The sequence below is a fragment of the Euphorbia lathyris genome, chromosome 7 (assembly GCF_963576675.1).
Source record: "Euphorbia lathyris chromosome 7, ddEupLath1.1, whole genome shotgun sequence".
Classification (NCBI taxonomy): Eukaryota; Viridiplantae; Streptophyta; class Magnoliopsida; order Malpighiales; family Euphorbiaceae; genus Euphorbia; species Euphorbia lathyris.
The window spans coordinates 53,864,182-53,881,858 of NC_088916.1; the positions used below are offsets into that span (position 1 = coordinate 53,864,182).

Here is a 17,677-nt window from a genome sequence, read left to right on the forward strand (position 1 = left end):
TTGGATTGAAAGAATTGAACATTTATCAGTATTAAATTTATATTTCATACATCAAAATTTATTCTCCCTCTATGAATAATTTTATAAGTTCAATTTAAATGATACTCCCTCCGTTTCATATTACATGTCTTTTTAGAGAGTTGTATAGAATTAAGAATATTGGAAAAAAGACATTGTTGCCCCTTATTTATTGATTCCAATATTTATTTATTCTATAATAAATCCATTATTTTAATTAATTTCCGTAAATCCGTGTTTTATAACGGAAAAAAGATGACTTAACGTGTACTGATCATATAAAATGACATGTAATATGAAATAAAAAAGAATCTCTAGAAAGACATGTAATATGAAACGGAGGTAATATTATTGTATATTTGAAAAAAAATTGAAAGAGTATACTTAAACTTTTATATATATATATATTTTTTTGATAATAGTATATATAATTATTTTGAGTGTACAAGAAAACTATGAGTTAAATTTTGTTCAAACAACTCTTATAATTTAAAAAATTACTTGAATCTCATTACATAAAAAATAGGGTAAATTTAAAAAAAAACCCCTGTGGTTTCACTTTTTTGCCAAAAAAGGACTGTGGTTTTTTTCGTTTCAAATACAGGACTGTGGTTTATTCCGTTACACTATTTACGGATTTGGTGAAGATGCCGTTAATTTGCTGACGTGGCTGAAGGGCAATTATGGGTTTTTAAAAAGATTAGGGTAAATTTAAAAAAAAACCCTGTGGTTTCACTTTTTTTGCAGAAAAAGGACTATGGTTTTTTTTTCTTTTTAAATACAGGACTGTGATTTATTCTTTACACTATTTACGGATTTGGTGAAGATGTCGTTTATTTGCTAACGTGGCTGAAGAGTAAATATGGATTTTTAAAAAAATTGATCAATAAATTTTTTATAACTATTTTGGGTCTACAATATTTACCGATGAATTTTTTATAACTATTTTGTGGCTACAATATTGACTATAAAATCTCACATGAGCGCAATCTCACATGGTTGTTCAAAGCCTTTTATAGTCAATTTTTTTAAAAAACTCATATTTGCCCTTCAGCCACGTCTGCAAATAAACGACATCTTCACCAAATCCGTAAATAGTGTAATGAAATAAATCACAGTCCTGTATTTGAAAAGAAAAAAAACCACAATCCTTTTTCTGCAAAAAAGTGAAACCACAGGGTTGTTTTTAAAAAAATTTATCCCAATTTTTTTAAAAACCCATAATTACCCTTCAGCCACGTCAGCAAATTAACGGCATCTTCACCAAATCCGTAAATAGTGTAACGGAATAAACCACAGTCCTGTATTTGAAACGAAAAAAACCACAATCCTTTTTTGGCAAAAAAGTGAAACCACAGAGGTTTTTTTTGAAATTTACCCAAAAAAATATGCAATGCTAATTTCTAATTTCAAAGCTTTATCTAACATATCATCCTTATAAAAAAAAACATAAAAAGTAAAAAGATAAATGACAAATTGAAAACGAAAAAAAGAAAACCAGGAAAGAAAAAAAAGAAAATAGAAAAACGGTGAAAATTGTAGAAAATAAAAACTGAAAAAATAAGAAAAATATAAAAAGATATATAAAAATGCAAAAAACTACATACTAATTTATTGATTTCAGCTAACACAATTTTGTATTTGATTTCGATTCAATTCTTTGCATTTTTCGTATTCTCCGTTTTTCATTGATTTTAATTATATAATTAAAATTTTATGATTACATTTAATTAGGAAAACATAAATATTATATATTCTATCATTTTTTTTATTTGTCAATCAAACATTATGATAGTATCACTTTTTCATTCCATTACATTACGAATTTGATTACATTACAACTTTGGATACATAACATTACATTACAGTGTTACCAAACGGACCTTAAGATCAATGATCCAACAAAAAATGAGGCAAATCCCACTTCAAATCCTTATTAATCAATAGCAAAGGAACAAAACAGTAAAACATACAAAAGATTCCCCTCATCCAGGGATTGTCCGAGAATACTTATCAGGAAACCTTAGGTGAAGCTTAACATGATAAGTAGTATCCACATGATCCGTTTGAGCAAAAACGGCGACCCCTCGAGCAAACGCAAAAGAGCCAGTTCCGCCCACCACAGTAAGTTGTTCACCTTCATGGCCTATATGTTTAGCCTGCACACTCAAACTTCCCGAATACTCCGGCGTATCAAACGTCAGATAAACGACATTGAAAGCAGAACGTGCAAAGGGTTGAATAGGAATTATGAAACCTTGAGCTTTCCCTATGATTCTTGATGTATTCTCAGGTCCTTCCGTGAGTGTACGGCGGAAGATGAAAGCCCCGGCGTCCGATGATGGCTGCACATTCTTAGAGGTTGGAATGTGAGGTTGTTGAATGTAGAGAGAGATGGCTACCCAAGGTTTAGAAGTGCCCTTTGATGAGTGCTTCTTGGGCATGGGAGAGAACACTGACATGAGAATTACAGATAGTATTGCTAAGGAAACTGCAATACAGAATATTATTCTGCACAGCATTATGTATTGTAGTCCATATGATATGTTGGGGCAATCGTTTTAATGGTTGAGAATGAGATGGTGTGGTGTTGGCCAACTGTTACACTTGCTCTTATGATTAAATATGATAAGACATACCAAACCCACTATTGTTTCTAGCATATACTTTAGAAAAAATAGTTTACTTTATTTATACACAATATGAAAAAAGTGATTCTGATACATGATATTATTTATACACAATATTATTTGGATTGTGAGTTTAGAAAGAGTAGAGTTTTTGTTGAAAATTGGTGTTAGTAGTAGTAGGTTCGGAGTCGAAATCGAAATCGGAATCGTCACATAGAGCAGGAAGAGATGTTGTAGAGAAATGTTTGATTAGTGTACGTTCCTCTACAATTCTATCTAAAAATCTTCCTTGTGCTTCTATTTTCAGCTTTAACCTCCTTTGAACCTCAACTTTATCACTCAGTCGCCTATGTACTTCCATTTGCATTTGTAATGCTTCATTAAGTTGAGCACCTCTACATATACAAACATATATCAATTCATGTTAATTAAAAAGGTAATTAATTAAATGAATGAATTATTGGATACGATTATTGTTAATTATCTCTTTAACTATCATGAGATACTAACATACTAACAGATAAGTTATTAAATAACTCTAAACAAGCCTAATAATTAGTATCAGATACTAACATACTAACAGATAAGTTATTAAATAACTCTAAACAAGCCTAATAATTAGTATCTGATGATAGGTAAAAAGATAATTAACAATAATTATCTCCAACATGAATTACTTACGATGTTGCACTGAAGTTGGGCAGCAATTCTGATAGATGTTTCTTCTCAAACTTTCCCTCTATAAGGAGAAAAAAACAATGCTTAAATGAAATAGTGAATAGAATAAATATTAAAAGTTAAAAATGTTTGGGAAGTTACTGGTGTTAGTTTCTGGGATGAATTTAGAGATCCTGTATTTCTGCAAATGGCTCTTAACATGGTAGATGGTGAGTCTAGGAGTGTTCATAGTCTTCAGAATACCCTTAGGTGTGGCTCCTGAAAGTTGCAACAAGCAAACAAGTTATGTTGTGCGGATTTAGCCAAAGATAAATAACGAAAATCGAAAAGTGGTTCACCACCAACGTTGTGTTGGCTAGAATAGGTTTTATCAAGGAGATGGAAAAATCAGATTACAAATTAGGGTTTAAAGCGAAACCCGTTGCTTCCTGTCGTAGTGTGTTATACAGATTCAAGGCACTAGGACAAGTTAATAAGAACTAATCCCCAGTTATGCAATTATGCAAATAATAACAACTTACTATCAGGACCACCAAGTTGATTCACTGCTCTTTCGAACCGATCATGTAATTCCGGTGTCCAACGCAGTCGCTCTTTATCCGTTGGCCTCATGATCCGATCATGGAAATGCAATTGCAAGCAATTATGCAAATTATAAGCTTAAAGTTACGATGACAACTATGATAGCCATATATGCTTTATTATGTCTCTTTCTGTGCATATGCTTCCAATTTTTTACACCTGTTTTTCTCCTCTTTCTTTTCACCCATTCCCTTTCTAATCATATGTATTTCAAACTCGGAAAATCTGCCACTATCTATCAAATCATATATTACAAGAAAACCCCATTGTTAATGACAAAAAGAAGATTCCTAGGAGTTTCATAAGTTCCATACTTGTCAAAGTTGAAATCAAAATCAATATAAAAAATAGCACAAGTGTAAACAGTAACCATCTAAGGAGTTCTGTCATCAGTATGAAATAACCAATCCCAATTCATATCCTTATTAATCAGTAGCAACAAACAAAACTTTAGTACATACGAATGACTCCCCTCATCTTGGGATCTTCTGAGAATACTTATCAGGAAACCTTAGCTGAAGCTTAACATGATCCATGTGATCATCCGTCTGTGCAAAAACAGCGAACCCTCTAGCATACGCAAAAGAGACAGTTCTGCCAACCACAGTAATTTGTTCACCTTCATGGCCTATATGTTTTGCCTGCACACTCAAACTCCCTGAATATTCCAGCGTATCGAACGTCAGATAAGCAGAATGTGCAAATGGTTCAATAGGAATTATGAAACCTTGAGCATTCCCTATGATTCTTGACGTGTTTTCTGGTTCTTCTGTGAGTGTACGACAGAAGATGAAAGCCCCACCGCCGAATGATGGCTGCACATTCTTAGAGTTTGGAATGCGAGGTTGTTGAATGTAGAGAGAGATGGCTACCCAAGGTTTCTGAGTATCCTTGGACGAGTGCTTCTTCGGCATCAGAGAGAACACTGACATGAGAATTACAGAGTATAGCTAAGGAAACTGTTGCAGAGAATATTATTCTGCACAGCATAATAATGTAAGGAACTAAGTGTATTGCAGTCCATATGATAGGTTGGGGTGGTCGTTTTAATGGTTGAGATGGTGTGGTGTTTGCCAAATAAGAGAACCAACCCCACAATTATTTCTAGCAAACGACAATGCAATATGATTTTTGAATCTATGCATGAAAACCCCAAATGCGACACCAAGACTTGATTAAATAGTCAAGACATTTCATTTTGTATAACTGACATTTCATTTTGTATAACTTTACTACACTGGCACCCTGGGGAATTTTATTTTCTGGTAGAAAATGTTAGAACATCTCCAATGATGATTACTTGGAGAAGTACTATACACTAAAAAGAAAATGATTACTTCAGTACTTTTTAAAAAGATAATCTATATCCAACTAAGTTGGAGACTCATCACACCCTTTTAAGCACATTATTTTTTTAATTAATTTATTTTATATATACTAGAACTCATTATACTTGGGATCCTCAATTACACTCCATCTACACAGTGTGAACAAACTCTCTGTTTGACTAGAATAGATATACAAGAGAAAGGAAAATGCATCTTTATACAATGAAGCAGAAGGCTAATATTACAGCTCAAAATCAATCGCATTCAAGCTGCTCCACCACATTCTGAAAGCAACAGACCGGAGTTAACATCAGCCCTAAAGCAAAGAACAGGACAGCCTGATAGGCTGAGACAGCAAAAAAACAGAGCAATGAAGGAACCCCAGCAACCAGTTAAAATGTTCTGCTTTCCGTGACAATTCCAACATACAAAATAGCTGATCTAATGAAGGAACCCCAGCAACCAGTTAAAATGTTCTGCTTTCCGTGACAATTCCAACATACAAAATAGCTGATCTAATAAGAGGACAGCTCCCAGAATGCAGTCTCCTCATCTATCAGCTCTTCAAAGAGAGTATGCTTGCCTTTCGGATCAAATATGCATCAACAGACCCTGGGCAAAAAATTCAATCTATCAGCCAATCCACAAATAATTTCCTGCTAGTTGCAATGATGTTTGAGGCTAGGTTGTATTGTTGTTCATCAGATAATAAAACTTGCTGACAGATCTCATATTCTTTCCAGGTAGCAGTAAGACATTCAGTTATTGATCTTCCACCATATTCACTCTCCATTTACTCATTTCCCCCAAAGTAAGCTATTATGCATATCCTCAAACCAGCTTTTAGTTACAGAGGCTAGCTATCAACATGTAAAACAAAGGGGATTTAGTATCCTCACAACTCAATAAAACAGGAATAAACAAATACCACCATGACATAAAGCAACGTGTATATAAACCCTCCTCTCCAGCTTTTAGTTACAGAGGCTATCAACATGAAAAACAAGGAGATTTAGTAACCCACAACTCAATAAAACAGGAATAAACAAATACCACCATGAGAAAACAACGTGTATATAAACCCTCCTCCTCCATAAAACAAGGAGATTTAGTAACCCACAACTCAATAAAACAGGAATAAACAAATACCACCATGACATAAAGCAACGTGTATATAAACCCTCCTCCATAAACTATTACGGATATCCTCAAACCAGCTTTTAGTTACAGAGGCTATCAACATGTAAAACAAGGAGATTTAGTAACCATGACATAAAGCAACGTGTATGTAAACCCTCCTCCTTCATCCGGGCTAGGGACCGGCTATAGGCATTAAGCCGAATAGGCGGAGTTAAAAAAGTTGAAAGCAACAAAAAAACAAACCACCCGCAGAAAAACCTGAACAGACAGACCCATATTAAATTACTCAGAGATATGAAATGTTTGTAAAAGCATCCAAGGGAAATTAAATAAACTCCAATCCTCATATTCTACAATGGGAAGTAATGACCCTTGAGAAAAACAAAGAAAAACAAATGCAACTAACCATAGTAAGCAAAAAATCACAAGTAAAAAAAAGAAGAGATCCAACAAAGCAACGTGTATGTAAACCCTCCTCCTTCATCCGGGCTTGGGACCGGCTATAGGCATTAAGCCGAATAGGCGGAGTTAAAAAAGTTGAAAGCAACAAAAAAACAAACAACCCGCAGAAAAACCTGAACAGACAGACCCATATTAAATTACTCAGAGATATGAAATGTTTGTAAAAGCATCCAAGGGAAATTAAATAAACTCCAATCCTCATATTCTTCAATGGGAAGTAATGACCCTTGAGAAAAACAAAGAAAAACAAATGCAACTAACCATAGTAAGCAAAAAATCACAAGTAAAAAAAGAAGAGATCCAACAAAGCATCTGAAGCTGACAAATCCAGTTCTAGAGCTCCAAATTTAAAATAGTTCTACAGGAAACAAAATGAAGAATAACTGTGCTATAAGACGAAGAATCATTTAAAGAGTCATATTAAATCATTCAGATATATGAAATGCTTGTAAAAGTATCCAAGGGGAATTAAAGAACTTCCTGAAAGCTCCAATCCTCATATTCTTCAATGGAAAGTAATGACCCTTGAGAAAAACAAAGACAACTAACTGTAGTAAGCAATTATTTATTTATTACCCAGGAAGCAAAAAATCACAAAAGAAGAAGAGATCCAAAAAAAAAACCTTCATTCGTCAAAACATCAAAGCTGAAAGGCTCCAATCACAAAACCAGTTTCTAGAGCTCCAAATAAACAATAGTTCTAGAGGAAGAATAACTATGTCATAAGATAAGGAGACATTTAAAGACTCATATTAAATCATTCAGAGATATGTAACAGTATCCAAGGGAATTGAAGGTCAAATCCTGATATTCTTCAATGTGAAGTACCGGATTCTTAGAAATACAGATGCAACTAACGAGTGTAAACAATTAATTATTAATTATCGGGAAGCAAAAAAATCATAAGTCAAAAGAGAAGGAGAGGAGATCTGAAGCTGACAGCTCCAATCACAAATTCAGTTCTAGATCTCCAAATAAAAAATAGTTCTACAGGAAACAGAAAGAATAGTAACTATGGCATAAAATAAAAAATCATTTACCGAAGAAAAACTATGGCATAAAACAGAGTATCATTTAAGAAACTTACGGAAAATTACAGAACTTCCTGAAGGCTCCAATCGCCGTATTCTTCAACGGGAAATACTGGACCCAGAGAAAAACAAATGTACTAACCAGTAAACAACTAATTATTAATTATCCAGGAAGCAAAAAATCAGAAGCCAAGAAAGAAGAGAAATCCAAGAAAACCCTTTGTTCGTCAAAGCATCTGAAATGAAGAGTAGTTATGGCATAAAAAAACAAAGAATCGTTTAAAAATCCATAACAAATCAATTCAGACATCTGAAATGTTTGTAAAAATATCCAAGGGGAACTAAAAAACTTAAGAACTTTCTGAAACCAAGAAAGCCCTTCATTTGGTGACAGCTCCAATCACAAATCCAGTACTAGTAACTATGGCATAAAAAACAAAGAATAGTTTCAAAACCCATAATAAATCAATTCAGGCATCTGAAATGTTTGCAAGGGGAACTAAAGAACTTCCTGAAAAATCCAATCCTCATATTAATCAATGGGAGTTACTGGAGGAGATCCAAGAGAACCCTTCATTTGTCGAAGCATCCGGAGTTGACAGCTCCAATCACTAATCCAGTACTAGAGCTCCAAATATAAAATAGTTCTACAGGAAACAGAACAAAGAATAACTAGCATAAAACAGAGACTCATTTAAAGATCTATATTAAATCAATTCATAGTTATGAAATGTTTGTAAAAATATCAAAGAGGAACTGAAGAACCTCCTTGAAAGCTCCAATCCTCATATTTGTTCAATGGGAAGTGCTGGACCCCTAGAAAAACAAATGCAACCAAAACCACTCGAGATTACACGAATTATTTATCAACTACACTTGTGCCAATGAGAAGAAATAAAATTGAAGACCCAAACTTCCTGAGCGTATTCTCTGCACTCTGCTGATATATTTCACTCGCTCGATCAAATCATATTTCAAAATGCACCACTGCATAACTCAGAGCAAACGAACACATCAAAGAATACTACAAATATCAAAATCCTAATCATGTTCACATTAGGAATTAAAGGATGAATGAACTCCCTCAAAGATCTTATCCAATGTGCTTGGACCTGAAATAGAGAAACTCTGGAAACAAGATTGCAACCATATCAACAAGACAACACAAAAAGCTGATTTTGTTTCAATTGCAGAGGTAAGGTTATCTACCATTTTCTAACAAATAATTACAATCATGTAGGAAAAAAGTAAAAAACAAAGTAACCCCTTTATCAATGTCAGAACCACGTATCCACATCAACAAGAGCCAGAAAAGAGACCTTGCTTAATTTCAATAGAATCTCTGCAGTAGTGAACTAATTATATCAGCAAAAAAAAGTCATTTACCCTAAACTTAATTAAAAAGAAAAGAAATTAAGTTAAGTAGCTGAGAAAGGCATGAAAAACTACTTCCCAACAGTGCTTAGTCAACATAATCCAATATTCCAGAAAAGAAGAACCCTGAAAACAACACAATCATACTAACTCAGGTGCATTCATTTTGCTACTAAGCAAATATTACCATAATAACGATATAGCAATAAATAGATAATAAATAAGAATTGCTCCCTGATGACCGAGGGACAATCAAATTTTAGCCAACATATTGCTCCATGCAGTGTTTGATTCCTGAGAATTCCAGAACTTAAATTTAGAAAATCTGTCACTATCTATCAATTCATATGTTACAAGTAGGCAATGCTCAAGAAAACCCCCTAGATCCATCTCAAACCGTGTTATTCATCAGAAAACTGAAAGAGACCATGCTTCTATTTGCAGAATCCAAATCTCCAGTATCTGATCCATTCTATAAGCCAAAAACAAGGTCTGTCATAAGATAAAAACATGACCCCCAATCTATCTTAGTCCACCCAACATCTTTACTGAAATCCAAGAATTAAAACAAACAAGCATTGCTTAACAATCAGTCAAAAATCACAATCTAGGATAGGACCTATAGCGAGCAAATCTGTACAATCAGGAAACACAACGGAATTCATAAACATCGTTCAACCAGCTGAAAAGCTAAACTTCCTGATTCGCCTAATTCATGAATTTCTGTGATACCTGGCAATACATATCCAACCAGAGAAATCTGAGATTCTCGTTCATTAAGCAGAACAGTGTTATTAAAAAAACCTAAATTAAGAAAGTAAATGCGGCTCCCTGGTCATTAGTTAAAATCTATTAGAGCCCTTAGCACAGTTTAACTTCTGGACGTCTGATGGAATTTGTGATTTACAGAGGATTCCTGAGAAATAAGAAGACCAAGGCTCAAATCCCAATACATCCCACCAAATTATATTTACAAGTAAAAGGAGATCAAAGTATCAGAAAAACCATATCCTCATCAAATGGTTGGAGTAAAAAATCGAATTCCCAGAAGCAGAGCACTTCTATCCACATAAGAGAAAAAAAAACAATGAGGAATAATTGTCTTTTTTGGAAGCAAACAAAGAGATCTATATTTTAAAGCTGAAAATAGAAACTTCCTGATTGCCCAAACTCCATGTATTTAAGTGATACCTGGCACCAAATATTCAACGAGAGAAATCTTTTTCATATGCAAAACGATTGAATGGCAATAATGAACAGTGTAATAAAAAAATTAAAATTAAAGAAGTGGGCGACGCTCCCTATTCGGTCATCGGCTAAAATATATTATCTTTTGAACGCCGATCAAATCCGTGATTTACAGTAGATTCCTGAGAAATCAAAACACAAAGGCTCAAATCCCAATACTTTCCACCACATTTATACTTGCAAAGTAAAAGGACATCGAAATATCAGAAAACCCCCTTTAACCATTTAACAAATCGCAATCCATATACTTGTCAAACCATTGGACGACAAACATCAAATTCCACAGATGCAAAGCAGTTCTTAACTCCATGTAATTCTAGGATACCTGGCACCACATATCCAACCAGAGATACTATGAATAACTTCATGCAGAAAGAGTCAAGGGTAATCGTGATTTATAAATTTTATTCAACACAACGAAAAAATGTAAATAAATAAAGAACGCAGCGCTCCCTGTTTGGTCATTAGTTAAATCCATTAGAGCCCCCACTTCTCGATGATGGAATCCGCGATTTACAGTGGATTCCTGAGAAATCAGAAGACCAAGGCTCAAATGCCAAATACTTTCCACCGAACTATATTTACAAATAAGAGGAAATCAAAATCTCAGAAAACCCCCTTTAATCGTTTAACCAAATGCGATCCATATCCTCATCAAACCATTGGAGGACAAACATCAAATTCCACAGATGCAAATAGTTCTTAACTCCATGTAATTCTAGGATACCTGGAACCAAATATCCAACCAGAGATAGATACTATGAATAACTTCATGCAGAAAGAGTCAAGGGTAATCTTGATTTATTCAAGATAATGAAAAAATGTAAATAAATAAAGGCAGCTCTTCCTGTTTGGTCATTAGTTAAATCCAATAGAGCCCCACTTCTCGATGATGGAATCCCTAAAGTACAGTGGATTCCTGAGAAATCAGAAGACCAAGGCTCAAATGCCAAATACTTTACACCGAACTATATTTACAAATAAGAGGAAATCGAAGTCTCGGAAAACGCCCTTTAATCATTTAACCAATTGCGATCCATATCCTCATCAAACCATTGGAGGACAAACATCAAATTCCACAGATGCAAAGCAGTTCTTAACTCCATGTAATTCTAGGATGCCTGGAAACACATATCCAACCAGAGATGCTATGAATAACTACATGCAGAAAGAGTCGAAGGTAATCGTGATTTATTCAACACAATCAAAAAATGCAAATAAATGAAGGCAGCGCTCCCTGTTTTGTCATTAGTTAAACCTATTAGAGCCCCACTTCTCGACGATGGAATCCGTGATTTACAGTCGATTCCTGAGAAATCAGAAGACCGAGGCTCAAATGCCAAATACTTTCCACCAAACTATATTTACAAATAAGAGGAAATCAAAGTCTCGGAAAACCCCCTTTAATCATTTCACAAATTGCAATCCATATCCTGATCAAACCATTGGAGGACAAACATCAAATTCCACAGATGCAAAGTAGTTCTTAACTCCATGTAATTCTAGGATGCCTGGAAACACATATCCAACCAGAGATGCTATGAATAACTTCATGCAGAAAGAGTCAAAGGTAATCGTGATTTATTCAACACAATCAAAAAATGTAAATAAATGAGGAAGGCAGCGCTCCCTGTTTGGTCATTAGTTAAATCTATTAGAGCCCCACTTCTCGATGATGTAATCCGCGATTTACAGTAGATTCCTAAGAAATTAGAAGACCAAGGCTCAAATTCCAAATACTTCCAAATACTTTCCACCAAACTATATTTACAAATAAGAGGAAATCGAAGTCTTGGAAAACCCCCTTTAATCATTTCACAAATTGCAATCCGTATCCTCATCAAACCATTGGAGGACAAACATTAAATTCCACAGATGCAAAGCAGTTCTTAACTCCATGTAATTCTAGGATGCCAGGAAACACATATCCAACCAGAGATGCTATGAATAACTTCATGCAGAAAGAGTCAAAGGTAATCGTGATTTATTCAACACAATAAAAAAAAATGTAAATAAATGAAGAAGGCAGCGCTCCCTGTTTGGTCATTAGTTAAATCTATTAGAGCCCCACTTGTCGACGATGGAATCCGTGATTTACAGTGGATTCCTAAGAAATCAGAACACCAAGGCTCAAATGCCAGATGACAAACATCAAATTCCACAGATGCAAAGCAGTTCTTAACTCCATGTAATTCTAGGATACCTGGAACCACATATCCAACCAGAGATACTATGAATAACTTCATGCAGAAGTAAGGGTAATCATGATTTATTCTACACAATCAAAAAACGTAAATAAAGAAAGGCAACACTCCCTGTTTGGTCATTAGTTAAATCCATTAGAGCCCCACTTCTCAACGATGGAATCTGTGTTTTACAGTGGATTCCTGAGAAAGTAGAAGACCAAGGCTCAAATGCCAAATACTTTCCACCAAACTATATTTACAAATAAGAGGAAATCGAAGTCTCAGAAAAACCCCGTTATTCATTTAGTTAGTCAGAATCCATATCCTCATCCACGTTGAACCATTGCAGGACAAAATCCAAATTCCCCAGATGCAGAGCTGTTCTATCCACACAAAAAAGTTTACGACGAGGAAAAATGATATTTTGAAGAAGGCTAATAAAGAAATTTAAATTGAGGCTGAAAAGCAAAATTTCCTGATTGCCCGAACTCCATGTATTTCTGTGATATCTGGCACCACATCAAACCAGAGAGATTCTTATTCTTCATGCAGAAAGAGTCAATAGGAAGCCTGAACAATGTTATTCAACACAAGAAAAACCCCATAATAAATGAATAGGCTGGTGCTCCCTGTTCAGGTGGTTAATAAATAGTTCAGAGTCCTTCTTAGAAGATCAATATTTACACTAAATCATTCTTGGACCCATGTTTCATTCCAAATATTAGAATTCTTAAGTTCGAAATTAGCTTCATCCACGAAAGACAAATAAAACAAAAAATCTGTATTTGAATCTGCCGATTATGAGGTAAGATAATTCAAATTCCTATGAACTTCCAAAATTGCCAGATCACATATATCCTTCCAACAAAGGTAGCTCATAAGCTTCAACAAATAAATCTTGGAAAGAAAAATCAAATACCGTTAGAAGAGCAGAAACACTAAAATCATGGAAGTACCAAGATCAGGTCACAGATGTTCTTCTCCTCACCTAAAAAAAGATCGCCTAAAAAATGAAAGAAATCCGAGGCTGAAATCCATGAACTAAAATAAACAAGTATCGAAATAAACTAAACGATGCTAAAATTTATAGGGAGCCGATCTACGAAGATATTTAACGAATACCAAATTTGTGAACACCGTTTAACAAATAAGAAGAAATTGACATTCTTGAACTGCTTGACCTCAAAGCACCCATAGCTCAAATGGGTACACCTGACAACCGAAGTTGGATTCCTGAGAAATCAGAAGACCAAGGCTCAAATCCAAATACTTCCCACCAAATTTATATTTACAAGTAAAAGGAGATCAAAGTAAAACCCATATCCTCATCAAATAGTTGGGTGACAGAAATGGAATTCCCAGAGGCAGAGCAGTTCTATCCACATAAGAAAAATCAAATCATAGAATGAGGAACAATCATCTTTTTAGGAGGAAAACAAAGAAATTTATATTTGAAGGCTGAAAAGCAAAACTTCCTGATTGCCTCTTGCCTCAACTCCATGCATTAAAGTAATACCTGGCATCACATATTCAACCAGAGAAATCTATGATTCTTATTCATTTTACAAAAAGAGTGAAGGGAAGAATGAAAATCTTTATTTAAAAGACCAAAAAAGTTAAAGAGCTGTGCAGTACTCCCTGTTCTGTCATTAGTTAAAATATATTATCTTCTAAGCGCCTAGGAATCCCTGATTTTTGGTGGATTCCTGAGAAATCAGAAGACCAAGGCTCAAATCCAAATACTTCCCACCAAATTTATATTTACAAATAAAAAGGAGATCAAAGTATCAGAAAACCCATATCCTCATCAAATGGTTGGAGAAAAAAAATCAAATTCCCAAAGGCAGAGCGGTTCTATCCACATAAGGAAAAAAAAAATCATAGAATGAGAAACAATCATCTTTTTAGGAGGAAAACATAGAAATTTATATTTTGAGACTGAAAAGTAAAACTTCCTGATTGCGTCAAACTCCATGTATCAAAGTAATACCTGGAGTCACATAAAAACCAGAGAAATCTGACATGCTTATTCATTATGCAAAAAGAGCCAAGGGAATAACGAACAACTTCATTTAAAAAAATTAAGGAAGTGTGCGACACTCCCTGTTCGTTAAAATATATTATCTTCTGAAAGCCGATGGAATAGGTGATTTACAACGGATTCCTGAGAAATCAGAAGACCAAGGCTCAAATCCCAATACTTCTCACCAAATTTATATTTACAAGTAAAAGGAGATCAAAGCATCAGAAAACCCATATCCTGACAAAAATCGAATTCCCAGAGGCAGAGCAGTTCTATGCACATAAGAAAAAAAACCATAGAATGAGAAACAATCATCTTTTTAGGAGGAAAACAAAGAAATTTATATTTTAAGGCTGAAAAGCAAAACTTCCTGATTGCCCGAACTCCATGTATTTAAGTGATACCTGGCACCACATATTCAACCAGAGAAGAAGTCTGAGATTCTTATTCATTATGCAAAAATAGTGAAGGGAATAATTAACAAAGCTAATTTAAAATAAAAAGTTGAAGGAAGTGTGTGAGGCTCCCTGTTCGGTGATTTACAGGGGATTCCTGAGAAATCAGAAGACCAAGGCTCAAATCCCAATACTTCCAACCAAATTTATTTTACAAGTAAAAGGAGATCAAAGTATCAGAAAACCCATATCCTCATTAAACGGTTGGGGGACAGAAATTGAATTCCCATAGGCAGAGCAGTTCTATCCACATAAGAAAAAAAATCGTAGAACGAGGAATAATCATCTTTTTAGGAGGAAAACAAAGAAAAAATATATTTTAAGGCTGAAAAGCAAAACTTCCTGATTGCCTCAACTCCATGTATTAAAGTAATACCTGGCATCACATATTCAACCAGAGAAATCTGAGATACTTATCATGCAAAAAGACATTATTTAAAAAAAAAAGTTAAAGAAGTGTGCGAAGCTCCCTCTTCGATCATTTGCTGAAATATATATCTTCTAAACCCCTATGGAATCCGTGATTTACAGTAGATTCCTGAGAAATCAGAAGACTAGGGCTCAAATTCCACTACTTTCCACCACATTTCTACTTGCAAAGTAAAAGGAAATCGAAGTATCGAAAAACACCCTTTAATCATTTAACAAATTGCAATCCATATCCTCATATCATTGGACGAGGAACATCAAATTCCACAGATGCAAAGCAGTTCTATCTTCAAATTTTTTTTGTCAAAGAATTGAGGAAAAATGGTATTGAGGAGGCAAATGATGAAATTTATATTTTAAGGTGTATTTCTATGATACACCACATATCCAACCAGAGATAATATGAGATTCTTAATTCTTCATGCAGAAAGAGTGAAGGGCACTGGTGATTTATTCAACACAATAAAAAAAACGTAAGTAAATAAATAAAGAAGGCAGCGCTCCCTGTTTTAGTTAAATCCATTAGAGCCCTTAGGACACGCACTTCTCGACACGTCGATGGAATCCGTGATTTACAGTGGATCCCTGAGAAATCAGAAGACAAGGCTCAAATCCCAAAACTTCCCAAACTATATTTAAGTAAAAAAGGTGATCAAAGTCTCAGAAAACTCCTAGATTCATTTAATCAATCGGAATCCATATTTCATCGAATCATTGGAGGACAAAAATCAAATTCCCCAGATGCAGAGCAATCCACACAAAATTTGACAAAGAAAAACTTCCTGATGCCAGAACTCCGTATATTTCTGTGATACCTGGCACCACATATCAAACCAGAGAAATCTGAGATTCTCATTCTTCATGCAGAAAGAGTGAATAGCAATCGTGAACAATGTTATTCAGCACAAAAGAAAAAACCCGTAATAAATGAAGAGGACGGCGCTCTTGGACCCATGTTTCATTCCAAATATTAGAATTCTGAAGTTTGAGATTAGCTTCGTCGACGAAATACAAATGGAAACATATAAAGCAAAAAATCTTGAAGACATCTGTATTTGAATCTGCCGATTATGAGGTAAGATAAATCAAACTCCTAAAAACTTCCAAAATTGCCATATCACATGTATCCTTCCAATAGGTAGCTCATAAGCTTCAATTAATAAAACTTGGAAAGAAGAACCAAATACCGTTAGAAGAGCAGAAACCGTAAAATCATCGTAGTACCGGGATCAGCCACAGATGTTGTTCTCCTCGCATAAACAAAAGAAAGAAAATCCGAGGCTGAAATCCATGGCTAAAATAAGCAAGCATCGAAATAATCTAAATAAACGAAACGGATGCCAAAAGTTATAGATCTATAAAGATCACAAGAAACGAAAAACCAAAATCGCAAACACCGTCGAACCAAGAAGAACTTAATATTCACGAACCGCTTGAACACCAAGCACCCATACCTAGATCACGACAACCTAAAATTGGAAGAGAGGGTGCTTGTATTTATAGTATATCAAAGACGAAACTGAAGGCTAAGATTAAATTGAGAAAAGGAGGACATGCGGTGTGGATTAAATACCGAAGTCGGTTAGTGGAAGATGCGTTTTTCATGTTTCGTAAGGAAAAGGATAACGCTCATGGTTTGGCGTCACCTGTACGCTATGTTTTAAGCAATCACCGCCGCCAGATCTGAACCGGATAAGTAGAATGGGTCAAATTGGGATTAAAGATTAAAATAACTCTTTCAAAGGTTAATTTACACCTGGCGACTAAACTTTATATTTTTTTTTTGAGGAACTTTATATTTATCTTTTTTTTTTTTGGAAGATTATATTTATTACGGAATTAAAGTTTTTATGTTTATTAGGATTTAAATTCGAAATCAGTTTTAACTACTCAAATCAATTTTAATGGGTAAATTACATAGTATTGAACTATATTCATTTTCACATTGTGACCACTGAAGTTCAATTCTTCTCGGTATGGTCATTATACTTTATACTTTGTTACATTGGTGGTCATTGTAACCGTTGACCAGTCTTTTTTACCTGTGACTCTCTTTTTTTTGACTAATTTTCTCTTTTTTCTCTCTTCTAAAA

General features: G+C 34.5%; 2 protein-coding genes and 1 pseudogene across 2 annotated transcripts; all 3 read right to left on the minus strand.

Annotated features, from left to right (window-relative positions):
• Window positions 1-1,824: 1,824 nt before the first annotated feature.
• On the minus strand, window positions 1,825-2,540 carry LOC136235552 (dirigent protein 11-like). The gene has a single exon (XM_066025287.1). The coding sequence runs from the start codon at window positions 2,538-2,540 to the stop codon at window positions 2,004-2,006; it is 537 nt and encodes a 178-aa protein (XP_065881359.1). The 3' UTR covers window positions 1,825-2,003.
• A 221-nt stretch (window positions 2,541-2,761) lies between these two features.
• LOC136235553 (myb family transcription factor PHL7-like) lies at window positions 2,762-4,176 on the minus strand. Its single transcript, XM_066025288.1, has 4 exons — window positions 3,848-4,176; window positions 3,468-3,584; window positions 3,330-3,387; window positions 2,762-3,043 (listed from the first exon to the last, which is right to left on the minus strand). The coding sequence occupies exons 1-4, from the start codon at window positions 3,936-3,938 to the stop codon at window positions 2,782-2,784; spliced, it is 528 nt and encodes a 175-aa protein (XP_065881360.1). The 5' UTR covers window positions 3,939-4,176; the 3' UTR covers window positions 2,762-2,781.
• A 123-nt stretch (window positions 4,177-4,299) lies between these two features.
• Window positions 4,300-17,090, minus strand: LOC136235554 (uncharacterized; annotated as a pseudogene).
• Window positions 17,091-17,677: the final 587 nt, after the last annotated feature.

What these genes read in the sequence shown, in the direction of transcription:
- LOC136235553 (XM_066025288.1), bottom strand. Translation starts at nt 3,938, where the DNA reads ATGAGGCCAACGGATAAAGAGCGACTGCGTTGGACACCGGAATTACAT. An exon ending in TCAACTTGGTGGTCCTGATA is followed by an intron (nt 3,585 to 3,847) that starts GTAAGTTGTTAT and finishes TGCAACTTTCAG; the next exon opens with GAGCCACACCTAAGGGTATT. An exon ending in CATCCCAGAAACTAACACCA is followed by an intron (nt 3,388 to 3,467) that starts GTAACTTCCCAA and finishes TTCTCCTTATAG; the next exon opens with AGGGAAAGTTTGAGAAGAAA.
- LOC136235552 (XM_066025287.1), bottom strand. Translation starts at nt 2,540, where the DNA reads ATGCTGTGCAGAATAATATTCTGTATTGCAGTTTCCTTAGCAATACTA.